The 13344-nt window shown below is 52.1% G+C and overlaps 1 protein-coding gene and 1 long non-coding RNA gene across 2 annotated transcripts in view; one reads left to right on the top strand and one right to left on the bottom strand.

Moving 5' to 3' along the window:
• LOC115530934 (integrin alpha-M) overlaps positions 1 to 481 on the top strand; it is a gene marked incomplete in the record, with an annotated part of 56632 nt that extends 56151 nt beyond the window's left edge. The window contains 1 exon segment of the mRNA XM_030339784.1: positions 45 to 481. Within this exon segment, the coding sequence (XP_030195644.1) occupies positions 45 to 164 (120 nt within the window).
• A 445-nt stretch (positions 482 to 926) lies between these two features.
• On the bottom strand, positions 927 to 6589 carry LOC115530935 (uncharacterized). The gene is made up of 2 exons (XR_003973812.1): positions 6008 to 6589; positions 927 to 2000 (listed from the first exon to the last, which is right to left on the bottom strand). It is a non-coding gene; the product is annotated as an uncharacterized LOC115530935 (long non-coding RNA).
• Positions 6590 to 13344: the final 6755 nt, after the last annotated feature.

Below are 13344 nucleotides of genomic sequence, written 5' to 3' on the forward strand. Positions count from 1 at the left end.
CCTCTCTTGATGGGTACTTGATTGATCCTGTCTGCTGTTTTCAGGCTGGCTTCTTCAAGAGTCAATACAAACAGATGATTCAAGAAGCTGGCACTTCTGGTGAAGGTGGAGAAGGTGGAAATGGTGGCGGAGATGGTGGCGGAGATGGTGGAGAAGCACCGTGAACCAGGCAGACCACCCTTCCATGCCAAGATGCTCATTTGAATGCTTCAGTCCCATGATTCCCTCCCCACATCCCATATTATCAATGATTTTGTTCATTGTACACCTAATGATTACACCTTTATGATAAAACTCTTTTGGAACACCATTGTAATTATGAACTATTTCTTTTTACATGTAGAACTATCATTCGTTCCTTTTGGCCGGACAGGTCAACAAATAATTGGCCTAATGTAAATACACTAACTAAAAATAAATCATCCCCCGCATTTAATACATTTGTTGTGTTAATAAATGGAATAAAAATATATATTTTATGGCCTGTTTGAATGTTGATTGACAACTAATTTGGTCCCGGGCCAATACGATTTAAAAATGGCATATTATACCACCAGGTGTGAGTATGATTAGCCCTAGCATTAGCATACATCTAGGTGGACACGCCCATTTGGGAGGTCAGAAGAGGCAGATTTTCATAACGGCTTGTAACAGCTAATCATACTCACTCCTGGTGGTATGATGTCACCTTTAAAGCAAATGACGAAAGAGCAGCAGTTAAAGTTCTGGTCGTGGATCACGGAGCATTTTGCCACGATCCTCGATCCTTTTGTCACGACACCTCGTCTACCAGCGTGTATTCGTGGTTTTTTGTGACCTCGTGGCGATTGGAAAAGGTCAAAGAAAGGGGCGGGTTTGAACACCATCTTGGTCAATATCATTCAAGGAAGCCATCTTTTAACGAATGGATGACATTTGAGGCTATAGGCATTTCAGAACTTTATTAATGCAACAACCTTTTATAAATTCTTCAAAAAATGTATATTTAAATCAAGAATCAACAGTGTGACGGATATCATGTGACCGGTTAGTCTCCGATCACTTTCTTCATTACCCCGTAACTCCCATAACTAACACTAACAATTTCTCCTTTACATCGAAGACTCACAACACACCAAAAACATTTTATAGGCAAATTCAATTCACTCTTGATATTAAAAAAGGTAATCAATGAAAGACTAAACTCCGGAAAGTCTAAAAGATGAGCCAAGGGTTGAATCTGTGTCTGCTGCGCGCGCACACACACACACACACACACACACACACACACACACACACACACACACACACCCGCCCCAGAACTAAACCCTTACCAGACCTAAAACACCCTCAATCCAGAACCCCTACCAGACCTAGACACCACCAATCCAGGACCCCCACCAGACCTAGACACCACCAATCAAGGACCCCTACCAGACCCGACCCTGAGGCCTCAGGGTCATGAGCTCCGGTACTCAGAGCCAGAGGGGAGCTCAGTCTTGGGGGGGACCAGGAGTCAAATCCAGATAGAAGATTGGGTTTCTTTACGTTCTTGTAAACAAAATGGACTTGCATGGACGTGAAAACCAAACTCTGAGCTCAAAAGGAGGAGGCAATCAACGCTTCAAGTCATCCCCAGTCTTTAGATTTAGTCAAACTGATCCTGGAGAAGACACTTTAACATTGGAATAATGACCATTTCACCAAAAGTTAAAGCGATGTGAGATTTTAAACCAGCATCACTCGCTGTCACACTAAAAGAGGTAGCATATACCCACGTACATTCATATTCCTCTGGATTAAGGGTCATCATTTCGGGCAGGGCCTGAGTCCCAGGGGGACGGGGTCTGCGTCCCAGCGTTGGGCGGGCCTACTGGGCTGGCCCCGGTGGGCACAGCCTCCGGCCCCCTGGTCACAGGAGGAGCCAGCAGGGCAGCAGTGCAGGGAGGCTTCCACGTCATCCTCCGAGTCCGGACCTAGCTTGGTGAGCCTGCTGGTCGGGGCGGCTGTTAGCAGGAGCACTACTAAACACAGCAGGAGTCCAACAGTGCAACAACAGAAAAGTAGACGAGACGAGTTTTAGTCTTCAGCCTCAAGGCATATTTATTTTATAGTAAATAACTAAACTGCTCTTCCAGCCTTCATGTTGGGAGCGGGCTAAGAGAATGATCAAGTCCAGAACATTCATATTTATAGGGGGCATGACGTCACCAATCATATCACATCTATTATCAAACTGATAACGCCCCCTTGGGGTGTGGAACAGATATACAGTACAGAATACATCACAGTCAATCATACATACTTATGTCAACACTCCCACTTATGAGTGACCTGTATCCTGTACAGCTTTTAACAATCAGAATAAACAAATACAGAATTAAATCAAAAACATATTTACTATTCATTAGATGCTTACACCAAACATGGCTCCTGAAAATTTCCTCAGTTTAACCTTTGAGACAGGCTTGGTCATAGCATCTGCTACCATCTCATCTGTTGGACAATAAACAAGTGTCATCTTCCCATCTTTAATGGTTGACCTTATGAAGTGATACTTGATGTCAACATGTTTGCACCTTTGTCTGCACACAGGGTTCTTCACAAGTGCAATAGTGCCCTGGTTATCCTCATGAACAACAGTTGGAACATATTCATAGGAATTCATAACCTTCAGGTTGTTCCATGTACATTTCTCGGTCAATGGGTGCGTGTAGATACGCCGTCTTTACATCCATTTGGTGTAGTACCAAGTTCTCTTGTGCTGCCTTTTGCATGACTACACGCACACTGGTCATGTTTGCCGTGGGGGAGAATGTCTCACCATAATCTATCCCCTCTCTCTGGCTATACCCCTTCGCCACAAATCTGGCCTTGTACTGCTCACACCCATCACCGTCCTCTTTAATTGAGTACACCCACCTACCTCCCACTGTCTTTCTGCCCTCTGGTAATTTTATCAGGGTAAAGGTCTGGTTCTCCTCTAAGGACTGCATCTCCTCGTCCATTGCCCTCTCCCATTTACCTGCTTGTGATGATGTCATAGCCTGCTTAAAGGTCAGTGGCACACCGCACACTGCTCGGTAGCAATAGTCAACACTGGGTGTGCTATCATCATCACCACTATCATCCTCAGTAGCATAATCACAGAGATAACTTGGGGGCTTACGCTCTCTAGTGGGGTACCTCCCACTGCTTGGGGCCTGTGGCGTCACCCTTTGGTGCTCCTCGCCATCATCCTCTGGGGATTGTGGACTGTCAGTCTGTACGTCTGTGCTCTGAGCACTGGGCTGTGGTGTGTCGGTCTTGTCACTATTTACAATGGTGTCAAGTCCTAAGTCCTGAGTCTGAGTCTCGCTGTCACATGTGGTCTTAGTGATAAACTTGACCAGTCTGTGCTTCTGCACTTTACCTTTGGTGGGGTAGTAAACTAGATAGGCTGGGCTGCCTTTGTCGTGCCCTACGAAAAGACCCTTCTCACACCTGGGATCTAGTTTACCCTTGTCTTGTATGTACGCATAACACTCTGACCCGAATTTGTGCATCTTGGCTAGATCACACTTCTTCCCTGTCAGTGCTGTGCATGGTGTTGTGCCTATGTGCTTGTTAAAGCATCGGTTTCTGGTGTATGCTGCTTCCTGAACGGCGTAATGCCATAGACTCTTAGGTAAGTTGCTGTCAATGAGCTTACACCTTGCCATCTCAAAGAGAGTGCGCCCTTCCCTCTCAGCTATCCCATTCTGGTGTGGGGAGTAAGGACAGGACGTCTCTTGTCTGATCTTGTTCTTTCGCAGGAGTGTCTTAAACTCTCTGCTTGTGAACTCGGTCCCGTTGTCTGACCGGATGCATTTCACACTGCCATAAGGCGCTATGTCAGCCAAGAACTTTTCAGGAGCCAGTACGGCATCACTCTTTGCTTTGAGGAAGTATGTGAATACTACTCCTGTGTACACATCTGTGAAAGATTGCATGTACCTGTAACCCTCGATTGAACCATTGGTCACTGGACCAGCTAGATCAGTGTTTACCAACTCCAGTGGTGTTTTCACCTTGTCTGTTGCATTTCTGTTTCTCGTCCGAGTAAACTTCCCCTCTATGCACACATGACATTCCTTTTCAGGCTTACGTTTTGCACCCTTAATGTGCATGCCTAGGGTTACATCCTGCAGTTTCAGTATGTCTTCATAGTTACAATGCCCCATAATTTCATGCCAGGTTTGAATATCATGGCTAACATTGCACATATCATTGTCATCACACTTGGTTTGCAAGTAGTACATTCTGTCACACACTTGAATGCTAAACCTTGCACCATCAGGCGCTACAAGAACATCGTTACCTTCCTCGAAGAGTACCTTGGCACCGTGTGCAGTGGCACACTTCACGGAGAAGAGTTCTTGTGGGAACGAAGGGATGTACAGGGCGTTCTTGAGAGTCACTGTACACGTTCGTCCGTCGCTGTCGGTGAGACACACCTGTGCGTCTCCTCTGCCTTCCGCCAACCCGAATGTCCGCCTCCCGTCGGCCAGCTCCATGCTGTGGCTCTCCGGCTTGAATGTGCTGTCGAAGGACTTGAACCGGCTCCTGTCGTTCAGCATGTGGGATGTCGCGCCAGTGTCGACGATCAGCCCTTTTCCCTCAATCTGCCGCTGCTGCGCTGGCTTGCAGGTGTCCTCGGTCTCTGCCCGGAATGTGAAGTCGACTCTCGCGGGTCCCCGCGCCTCGATCCGTCCACCATTCGCTGCCCGACCGCCACTGCTACCACCGCTGCTGCCGCCGCCACCACCGCCGTGATCTTCAGCGCGAGCACACCTGGAGCTTTGTGCACGCTCTTTCTTCCTGCAGGCGTTGTCGCTGTGGCTTGTGCTTTTGCAGGAACCGCACCAAACTTTTCTTGTGCACTCATCTTTTCGATGTCCCCTTTCACCGCACCGCCAACACGCCATCTCTGTCGAAGATCCGCTGTTCTTTTTCTTCAGTGCTGCGCGAGCCTTCAGCACCCTTTCTCCCGCCATCTCGGCTACTGGCTCAGCATCCTCCGACGCCTCGAAGTTTCGCAGCTTAGCCTTGAACTCCGCCAGTTTCATCTCTGAACCGTGGGTTACCATCAGCGTAAACGGCTTGTAGTTCTCTGGAAGTCCCCGCATAATCATAGCCATCATCAACCCCTCACTCGGTGCCTCGCCTGCACCTCTGAGCGCTGTGAAGATCTGCTCCGCCCGGATAATGTACTCTGTCACAGTCTCAGTGTCCGCTTTCTTCAGCGAGGTTAACGTTATGTATAACGAAACAATCCGTGGCCTTCCTTTGCCAATGTAGTGCTCTCTCAACACTTGCAGACTCTCGCGTCCCTTATTTTTACAGTCTCTGAATATCAGTCCCAAGCTCACGTTATCCAGCAATGGCGCCAACGAACAGTAAGCATCAGCATTCAGCTCCTCATCCTTGGCTCGTTCCTCAGCCGTCAGCGGTCCACCAGGCTCGTTCAGATAAGTCTCTTTTAACTTGACACGGTGCATACAGCACAGCATCCGTTCTTCCCAGAGCTCATATTCTTCGGCCCTACCGTCAAACATCGGCCACTTTGCCTTTTGATGTGCCATTCTCCTCAGCTTTGTTTGCTTCCCAGTTTTACCGCGTTAACTAGCTAACACACTTTTGCTGACTAGCTAACGTTTGCCGCCACTTTCCATTGTTGCAACTATCGTCGTCGTTACTGGGCCCATAACCTGTTAGCAGGAGCACTACTAAACACAGCAGGAGTCCAACAGTGCAACAACAGAAAAGTAGACGAGACGAGTTTTAGTCTTCAGCCTCAAGGCATATTTATTTTAAAGTAAATAACTAAACCGCTCTTCCAGCCTTCATGTTGGGAGCGGGATAAGGGAATGATCAAGTCCAGAACATTCATATTTATAGGGGGCATGACGTCACCAATCATATCACATCTATTATCAAACTGATAACGCCCCCTTGTGGTGTGGAACAGATATACAGTACAGAATACATCACAGTCAATCATACATACTTATGTCAACAGCGGCGATCGGGGAGTCGCGAACGGCATGCTGTGTGAGGCGGAGAACCGCTTCGCGGAGCAGGGCTAGGCTCTCCGCCGAGTCCGCGACCTGCCCCTGGATCTGCTGTTGGCGCTGCAGGGTGGCGGCCTACTTCCCCGCGGGTCGCAGTGGGTACCGAGTGCCTGCCTTCTCCACCATATGTGGCAACCCGGTTGGCTGGAAGGCTGGGTGACACGGAAAGTAGGCACGTTCGAGGCGAGTTTAAAGCCGGTCACGGCGTTTATTAAAAACGAGATAAGAAGCGGATGCAATTGTGTCTCTAGGCTAGGGTCTCCGTGAGCCTCGTAGCCGTCGTGGGGTTGTGCGTCTCCTTCTGCGTTGTCGGTGGGTCGCCTTCCTCCAGTGAGTCCTCGACTCGGCTTTAACCCCTCCACGCGTTCCCCTCGCCGGGTGTTTCCCATCCAGCTGATCAGGATCAGCTGGAGAGCGCTCCCTGTCCCTGGCACGTGGGTGGCGGCGGTACACGCCCTCTACCACCCGCCCCCTGGTGGGGGGCGGGTTGCCACAAGCTGCATTCAGCTTGTGTGGATTCTGCTTATTGCAACTGCAGTAACTAAAAACAAACAAAATGGCGGCCAGAAACCATGTGGGAACTTGTTTTGATGCATTACCTAAAATGATTTACAATGGTGTCAGAACATAGGTTACTCCTGAGAAACCTTTGCGGCAACCTTTAAAGCAACATGCCACAGACGACGATTACTGACTCTACGTGAAGACGGATACCATATTATTTTAATCGAAATGAAATAATTTATAGCTGGTTATTAAGCACACAATATGCACCATAAGAAAATAAAATGCAGACTTCACATGTAAGAAAGACTACTGGGGGCAGTTAAAGCTATACTGTACGATGTGAGAGAGCTAGCATGATTTGAAATTAGCTTCTCTTCGGAGTTCCGTTTAACTCCTCCCCCACCCTTCAGGACTCCCTGCCCCCACCCCTCGACACAGAGCCGTGCACGAGCGCTGCTGCTGCTTACGGGTTACTTCAACGGCAACCATTGCGTCACTTTTCAGGCCATTCAACTCCCTCAGCTGTCGCCATCGCTGAAAAGCTAATCCAATATTTATTCTCGTTTTTCCTCGAGCAGTCTCCAACTTCTTTTTTGTTGCTGCCTTTTCAGTATCTGTCTTTCTATTTCTTGCCTTTTAAAAGGATGAACCGGGCAAGTAACGGTGGCAGTGGTAACTTCAGTTGGTTCTCTTCCATTGTGTAAACGTTGTAGGCTCACTAGTCCACTGTCATGAACTACTATGACAACAACTGTGACGACCCAGTTGGGTCTTTGACCCCGCCCCTGCTGTGTGTGCCTGTGTTCTATTTCATGTAGGCTACGCCGTCTAGGCTTCGCCTTATGGGCTTGTCCCGTGCGCGCGCTTGTCCCGTGCGCGCTGGCGCGCGCTGAAAATTCAAACTATGCACCTATCAGCGTGGGCACCGCCCACATTTCCCACGGTATCGTGAATATAGCGCGGTGAATACCGTCGCTCATCCTCCCTTTTCTTTCAGCACTTGTGCTTATCAGCGAGAAATTGAGAACTACTATTAAGAAGAAGATGAAGACTTAAACACGGATCTCCCGAGCCGGTGGCAGCGGCTCGGGCGAGGCCGCGGACATACGGCCCCTTTTCAGGGCCACCTGAGAGCGCTCCTGGAGCTAGGTCCTTTTCAGGACCCCTATGCGCCTCCTGTCCCGCCTCCCTGGCACCGGGTGACGGGCACTTGGCGTGCTCTGTGTGCCTCGGCACCGACCATGCCGAGGCTGCTATGGCGGCCCCCATCTCCTGTGTCGCCTGCCGGGAGCTGCCTGAAGAGGGGATCCTCTCCAGGCATCTCTTCTTTTCCCCTGCGGTGGACCTGACGCGATGGCATCATCGACGCCGACGACGACGCCTCCATGGACGGCGACTCGGCGTCCGGTTTTTCCGCTCTCGGGTTACAACCGCCACCGTCGCGGGGAGTTCATGGGTGAGGCGGCGGCCATCAAAGGGTTTCCCATGCCGGCCCCGCCTCTCGCCCCCGTATCTGACGATATGCAGGGCGAGTGCTTTCGCACCCCGATCTGCTTCCCGGCGGGTTACAGAAGCAGATTGTCGGCCTGACGGACGTTAGGCCGACAATCCGCGGCAGCGGTCAACAACATCGCCCTGCTCTCCTCTGCCATGGTCTCCTTGTTGGCTGACAGGGAGGCCTACGGCCCGGAGGAAGCCGCGAGATGGCTGGCGGTTTCCCGCTTTTTCCAGCGCCATCCTCCAGCTATGCCAGCCGATAGCCATTTCGGCCGGCCGGCATATGGCGTGGGCTACCATGATTCAAGGGGTCATATGGCTCTCCCACACTGCGGTGCAGGAACGAGAGCGGGCCAGCCTCGTCCAGGGTCCACTAGCGCCTGATGGCCTATTTGGTCCCCGGTTCTCCGAGGTGCTCGCGCACCAGCAGTCATTCAGTGAGAATCGTTCCCGGTTCGGGGCGATTCTCACGGGCTCCTCCCAGGCTGGGAGGAGACGGGGTCCGGGCCGGTCCCAGCGTTCCAGGGGGCCGCCTCCGACTCCAGCCCCGGTGCCGCAGCAGCCGCCGCAGACGGGTAGAGCAGCGCCACGGACCGGTAAGTTCCGGAAGCTTGCTCCTACTTTTTCTTTCCCTATTAAAGAAAAAGTAAAGACCGTTCGGCCGAACAGCGGTACATGGTACCTAAGAGCGATATTCCTAAGGCCACCTAGGTCCTACGCTTGTGGTGCGTTCCTCCATGTTGCCTCTTCCCCCTCTCAGCCCTGTGGCTGTAGGGTGGCGACCGTCGGACGGCGTGTTCACATGGCCTCTGGTTCACCTGCTTCTAAGAAGCGGCGTCCCTTGGAGCCTCGTGGACAGATCAGAGACTCGTTGCACGAGCCCGTGGATACGGCCGCTTGTTACCGGTCTCCCAGTTCCCCACATTATAGGTGAGGAGGACAGGTCCGCGCGCTGTGGCTACAGCCTGCGGACAGCGCATGCGCACAGGTGCGGCGGCCGGACAGCTAGCTCCCTGTTCAGCGGGCACGAGCGCGACGTCTAGACAGCTCGTTGTTTTTACAGCGGCTGGATCTGGTACGTCTCCTACGCTCGCTGAGCCTCCTCCCGTTCATGGGAAGCCCCCCTTGGCTCACACGCAGTGTGGAGGCAGTAGGGGCAGAGGAATACGGGTTATTCCTGGACGGTCTTCCTCAGGCTGTCGGCTCGCCCTCTCTCCGACCGCTATGCGTGTTGGCAAGAGCGGTGCGTTCTGCCATCGTGGTTGGACACCACGTTGAGATGGGGCCATCCCATACAGTTCAAGCGTCGTCCCCCACCCTTTATGGGGTTGGTGGAGACCACGCTACGGGACCCGGCTGCGAGCAGGGCTCTGGCAGCAGAGGTGACACGTCTCTTGGTAAAGGGGGCCATCACTGTCGTTCCCCCCCACGAGTCTCACCTAGGGGTTTTATTCCCGCTACTTCCTTGTTCCAAGAAGCCAGGGGAAAAGATACCTATTCTGGATCTTTGCGTGTTCAACAGATCCGTTGCCACGAGGAAGTTCAGAATGCTCACTGTCGGATTGTTCCGGTGTGTGAGAGAGGGCGATTGGTTCACATCACTGGATCTCAAGGATGATTACTTCCACGTCCCTGTTCGGCAGGCGCACAGGAAGTTTCTCCGCTTTGCCTTTATGGGATGGCATACGAGTACCAGTGTCTGCCGTTCGGCTTTTCCCTGCTCCGCGCACCTTCTCGAAGTGTGTGGAGACGGCGTTGGAAACCGCTCAGGCGTCAGGAAAAGAGGATTCTCTTCTACCTAGATGACCTGCTTATTCTGAGCAACTCAGAAGAGACCGCGAGAAGGGACACCATGTTGGTGATAAACCATCTCGCCTTCCTGGGTTTTGCCATCAACTGGGAGCAGAGCTCCCCGCTCCCCCAGCCGGCAGACAGTCTACTTGGGGCTTTGCCTAGACTCAGCCACCATGACTGCGATGCTTTTCGCCTCCTCGGCGAGACGCCATCCTGTCGTGTCGACGCTCTCTCGTTTTCGCGTTCGCAGAAAACGTGACCGCACTGTCCACCATGCGCCTGTTAGGGCTGATGGCAGCTGCCCACTCCCGTGGTCCCCCTGGGTCTGCTTTTTATGCGCAGACTCCAGCGGTGGTTTGCTCGCCAACGGTTAGACTCCAGGCGAGACAAGCTCAGGGTGCTCCTCGTTTCCCGTTCGGTGTCGCCAGACCTGGAATATTGGAAAAGACCCTCCGCCCTTCTCAGGGGTGTTCCCCTGGGCAGGGTGGCGTCTTCACGGACGCCTCATTGACGGGTTGGGGAGGAACGTGCCTCTCTTACTCGGTCGGGATGAGTGGCGCACGCCCCCTACAGCACACTTAAATGTGTTGGAGCTCGACGCTGTGAGGAAAAATGCTGTTGCATTTCTTTCACCTGGTACGCGGCCGCTCCCCTGCTCTCCCCCGAAAGGCGGTCGAGCTCTGGCTTTGGGCTCATCAGTATCTCCTCAGTCTGAGAGCCCTGCATATCGCGGCGGCTCAGAACTTTGGGGCGGACCTCATGTCTCGAGGCGGTCCCCGCCGAGACGAGTGGCGGTTACATCCCGACATTGTCAGACTGATCTGGCAGAAGTTCGGGACAGCACAGGTGGGACCTCTTTGCGTCCAGGGAGAACACGCACTGCAGGTGGTGGTTCTCCCTCAGCCCTCGGGATCTTCCCCCGTTGGGGGTAGATGCGTTGGCACACACACCTTGGCCGCGGGCTCTCTTGTATGCGTTTCCCCCGCTCCAGCTGATCCTTCCTCTTCTGGAACGGGTCAGAAAGGAGAGTCTGTCCCTGATATCAGTGGCCCCGGAGAAACCGTTCAGCTCTGTGATTTCCAGAGCTGGCCGCAGCTCTCGCGGTCAGCGCCGTGGCCAGTACCGTTCAGGCGGATGCGCTCTCACAGGCCCACGGGACGGTGCACCACCCGCCCGATGTCTCGGGACGGCTGTTGGTTTGGCTCCTGAGAGGTTGATTCTGCAGGGCAAAGGTTTGCCTGAGACGGTTATCAACACTATTCAGAAGCGCTCGTGCGCCTTCTACTTCTTCCCTCTATGCGGCCAAGTGGTGCGCCCTTTCTCTAATTGGTGTGAGAGGAACCACGCTGTCCCCATCTCAATGCGAGGTGGGAAGCGTGCTTTCGTTTTCTGCAAAACTTATTGAAAAAAGGTTTGGCCTTCTCCACTATCAAGGTCTATGCGGCAGCCGTTTCGGCTGGCCATGCAGGCTGTGATGGTGGACCGATCTTCAGCCATCCACAGGTCAAGAGATTCTTGCGTGGGGCTAGACGGGTTAGGCCTGTTTTCACGCGTGCTTACACCACGCTGGGATCTCCCCACCGTGTTGCGCAGATTGTCCAGGGATTCTTTCGAGCCTCTTTCTCAGGCCCCCTTGGATGCCTTGTCATTTAAGACGGCACTCTTGTTGGCCTTGGTTTCTGCCAAGCGGGCCGGTGAGCTAACCGCTCTGTCTGTCAGCCCGAGTTGCTTGTTGCTAACGAGGGAAAGCTCCTTTGCGTTGCTCAGACCTAATCCTGCGTTCCTCCCGAAGAACATGAATAGTTCTTTTCGGTCGAGGGATATTGTGCTTAAGGCTTTTCACCCCCCGCCTCATTCTGATGAGGCGGAGGCGGAGTTGCATCTCCTATGCCCGGTTCGGGCGTTGACTATGTACGTGAATCGCTCGCCCGCGTTCGCTCCACACAACAGTTGTTTGTGTGTTATAGCGACGCTAGCAGGGGCCGCGCTCTTTTCTAAGCAGCGGTTTTCTCGCTGGGTATGTGAGGGTGTTTGCTTAGCCTACTCTCGGCAGGGCTTGGCGCCACCGTTGGCGTTAAAGCTCACTCCACACGGAGCGTGGCCGCTTCAACGGCTCTACTCAAGGGCGTTTCGGTGGAAGACATCTGCTCGGCTGCGTCTTGGTCTTCCCCCGGCCCCTTTGTCCGTTTGTACATGACATGTCCAGGGGCTCACTCAGCAACTCTGTGCTAGAGTCCGGGACCCCTTTACGGCTTAAGAATATAGACATGTTCTTTAAAGCGGCGTGGTTGGATTTCCTCTCGCCGGCTGGCAAGTTGGACTTGATTACCAGTCTCACTCTCCAACCTTTTTTCAAATGAAAAACAGGCTAGGGAGGTTTTTCTATTGGCTCGCCAATTGTCAGGTGGCTTTGTTTGCCAGTGTGGCACTCCCGCCGTTTTTTTCTTCTAAAAACGGCCGAGAGAGTCCCCTTATTGGAGAGCCGGATTCTGTGGCTTCCGCCCCCGGTAGTAGCGGACCTAATGGAAACCGTGTTGCTCTGGTTGTTTCTTTTCCTTTCATGGGTTCCATGAAGCACGGATTAGAGCCGGAGTCTTTACAGACTCACTTTTTTCTCCCTTGATCATTGCCTTGCTTGATCTAGAAGGAATTAGTTTTTTATTAAGCTGTTGTGTTTACACTTTCCTTGGCTTTTTTGAGTCTTAATGTGTTTCTGGTGACTTAGGTCGTTTTGACTGGGGTCCAGCAGGAGTACATTGATCGGGCTCCGCTCGCAGCTTCACCTTAGCCCATAAGGCAAAGCCTAGACGGCGTAGCCTACATGAAATAAAACGTTAGTTATGTTATGATAACTCTAGTTCTATGATTGTAGGCGTAGCCGTCTAGTTTTCCACCTGCTGTACCCTCCAAATGCTGAAAGAAAAGCGTGGAGGCATGAGCGACGGTATTCACCGCGCTATATACACGATACCGTGGGAAATGTGGGCGGTGCCCACGCTGATAGGTGCATAGTTTGAATTTCAGCGCGCGCGAGCGCGCGCGCACGGGACAAGCCCATAAGGCGAATCCTAGACGGCTACGCCTACAATCATAGAACTAGAGTTATAATAACATAACTATCGTTTCTCTCCCTCCTGATTAGGAGATTGTCGGCAGGTGTGGGATGGACCGGTGGCGGTATAAAGAGCCTGCCCAGAGAGCAGACGTGACTTCTCCCTCCTCCCAGCATTGGTTTTCCTTTGGCTTCCTTTGTATTCACATGGACTGATATTTACATTACCTTTTTGGTTACTTACATTTATACTGACTTGCACCACACTTCTTATTGTTATGTTTATTATATAATAAATTACTTATTATTGTGAAAATAGCGTGGTCTCCCCGGTTCATGTTGCATGCATGGAGCCAGCATGTCACATATGGGGGCTCGTCCGGGATCTGTTTCTGGAAGTGGGTAAGGTAAAGAAAGTTTTCC

The sequence above is a fragment of the Gadus morhua genome, chromosome 18 (assembly GCF_902167405.1).
Source record: "Gadus morhua chromosome 18, gadMor3.0, whole genome shotgun sequence".
NCBI classification, from domain to species: domain Eukaryota; kingdom Metazoa; phylum Chordata; class Actinopteri; order Gadiformes; family Gadidae; genus Gadus; species Gadus morhua.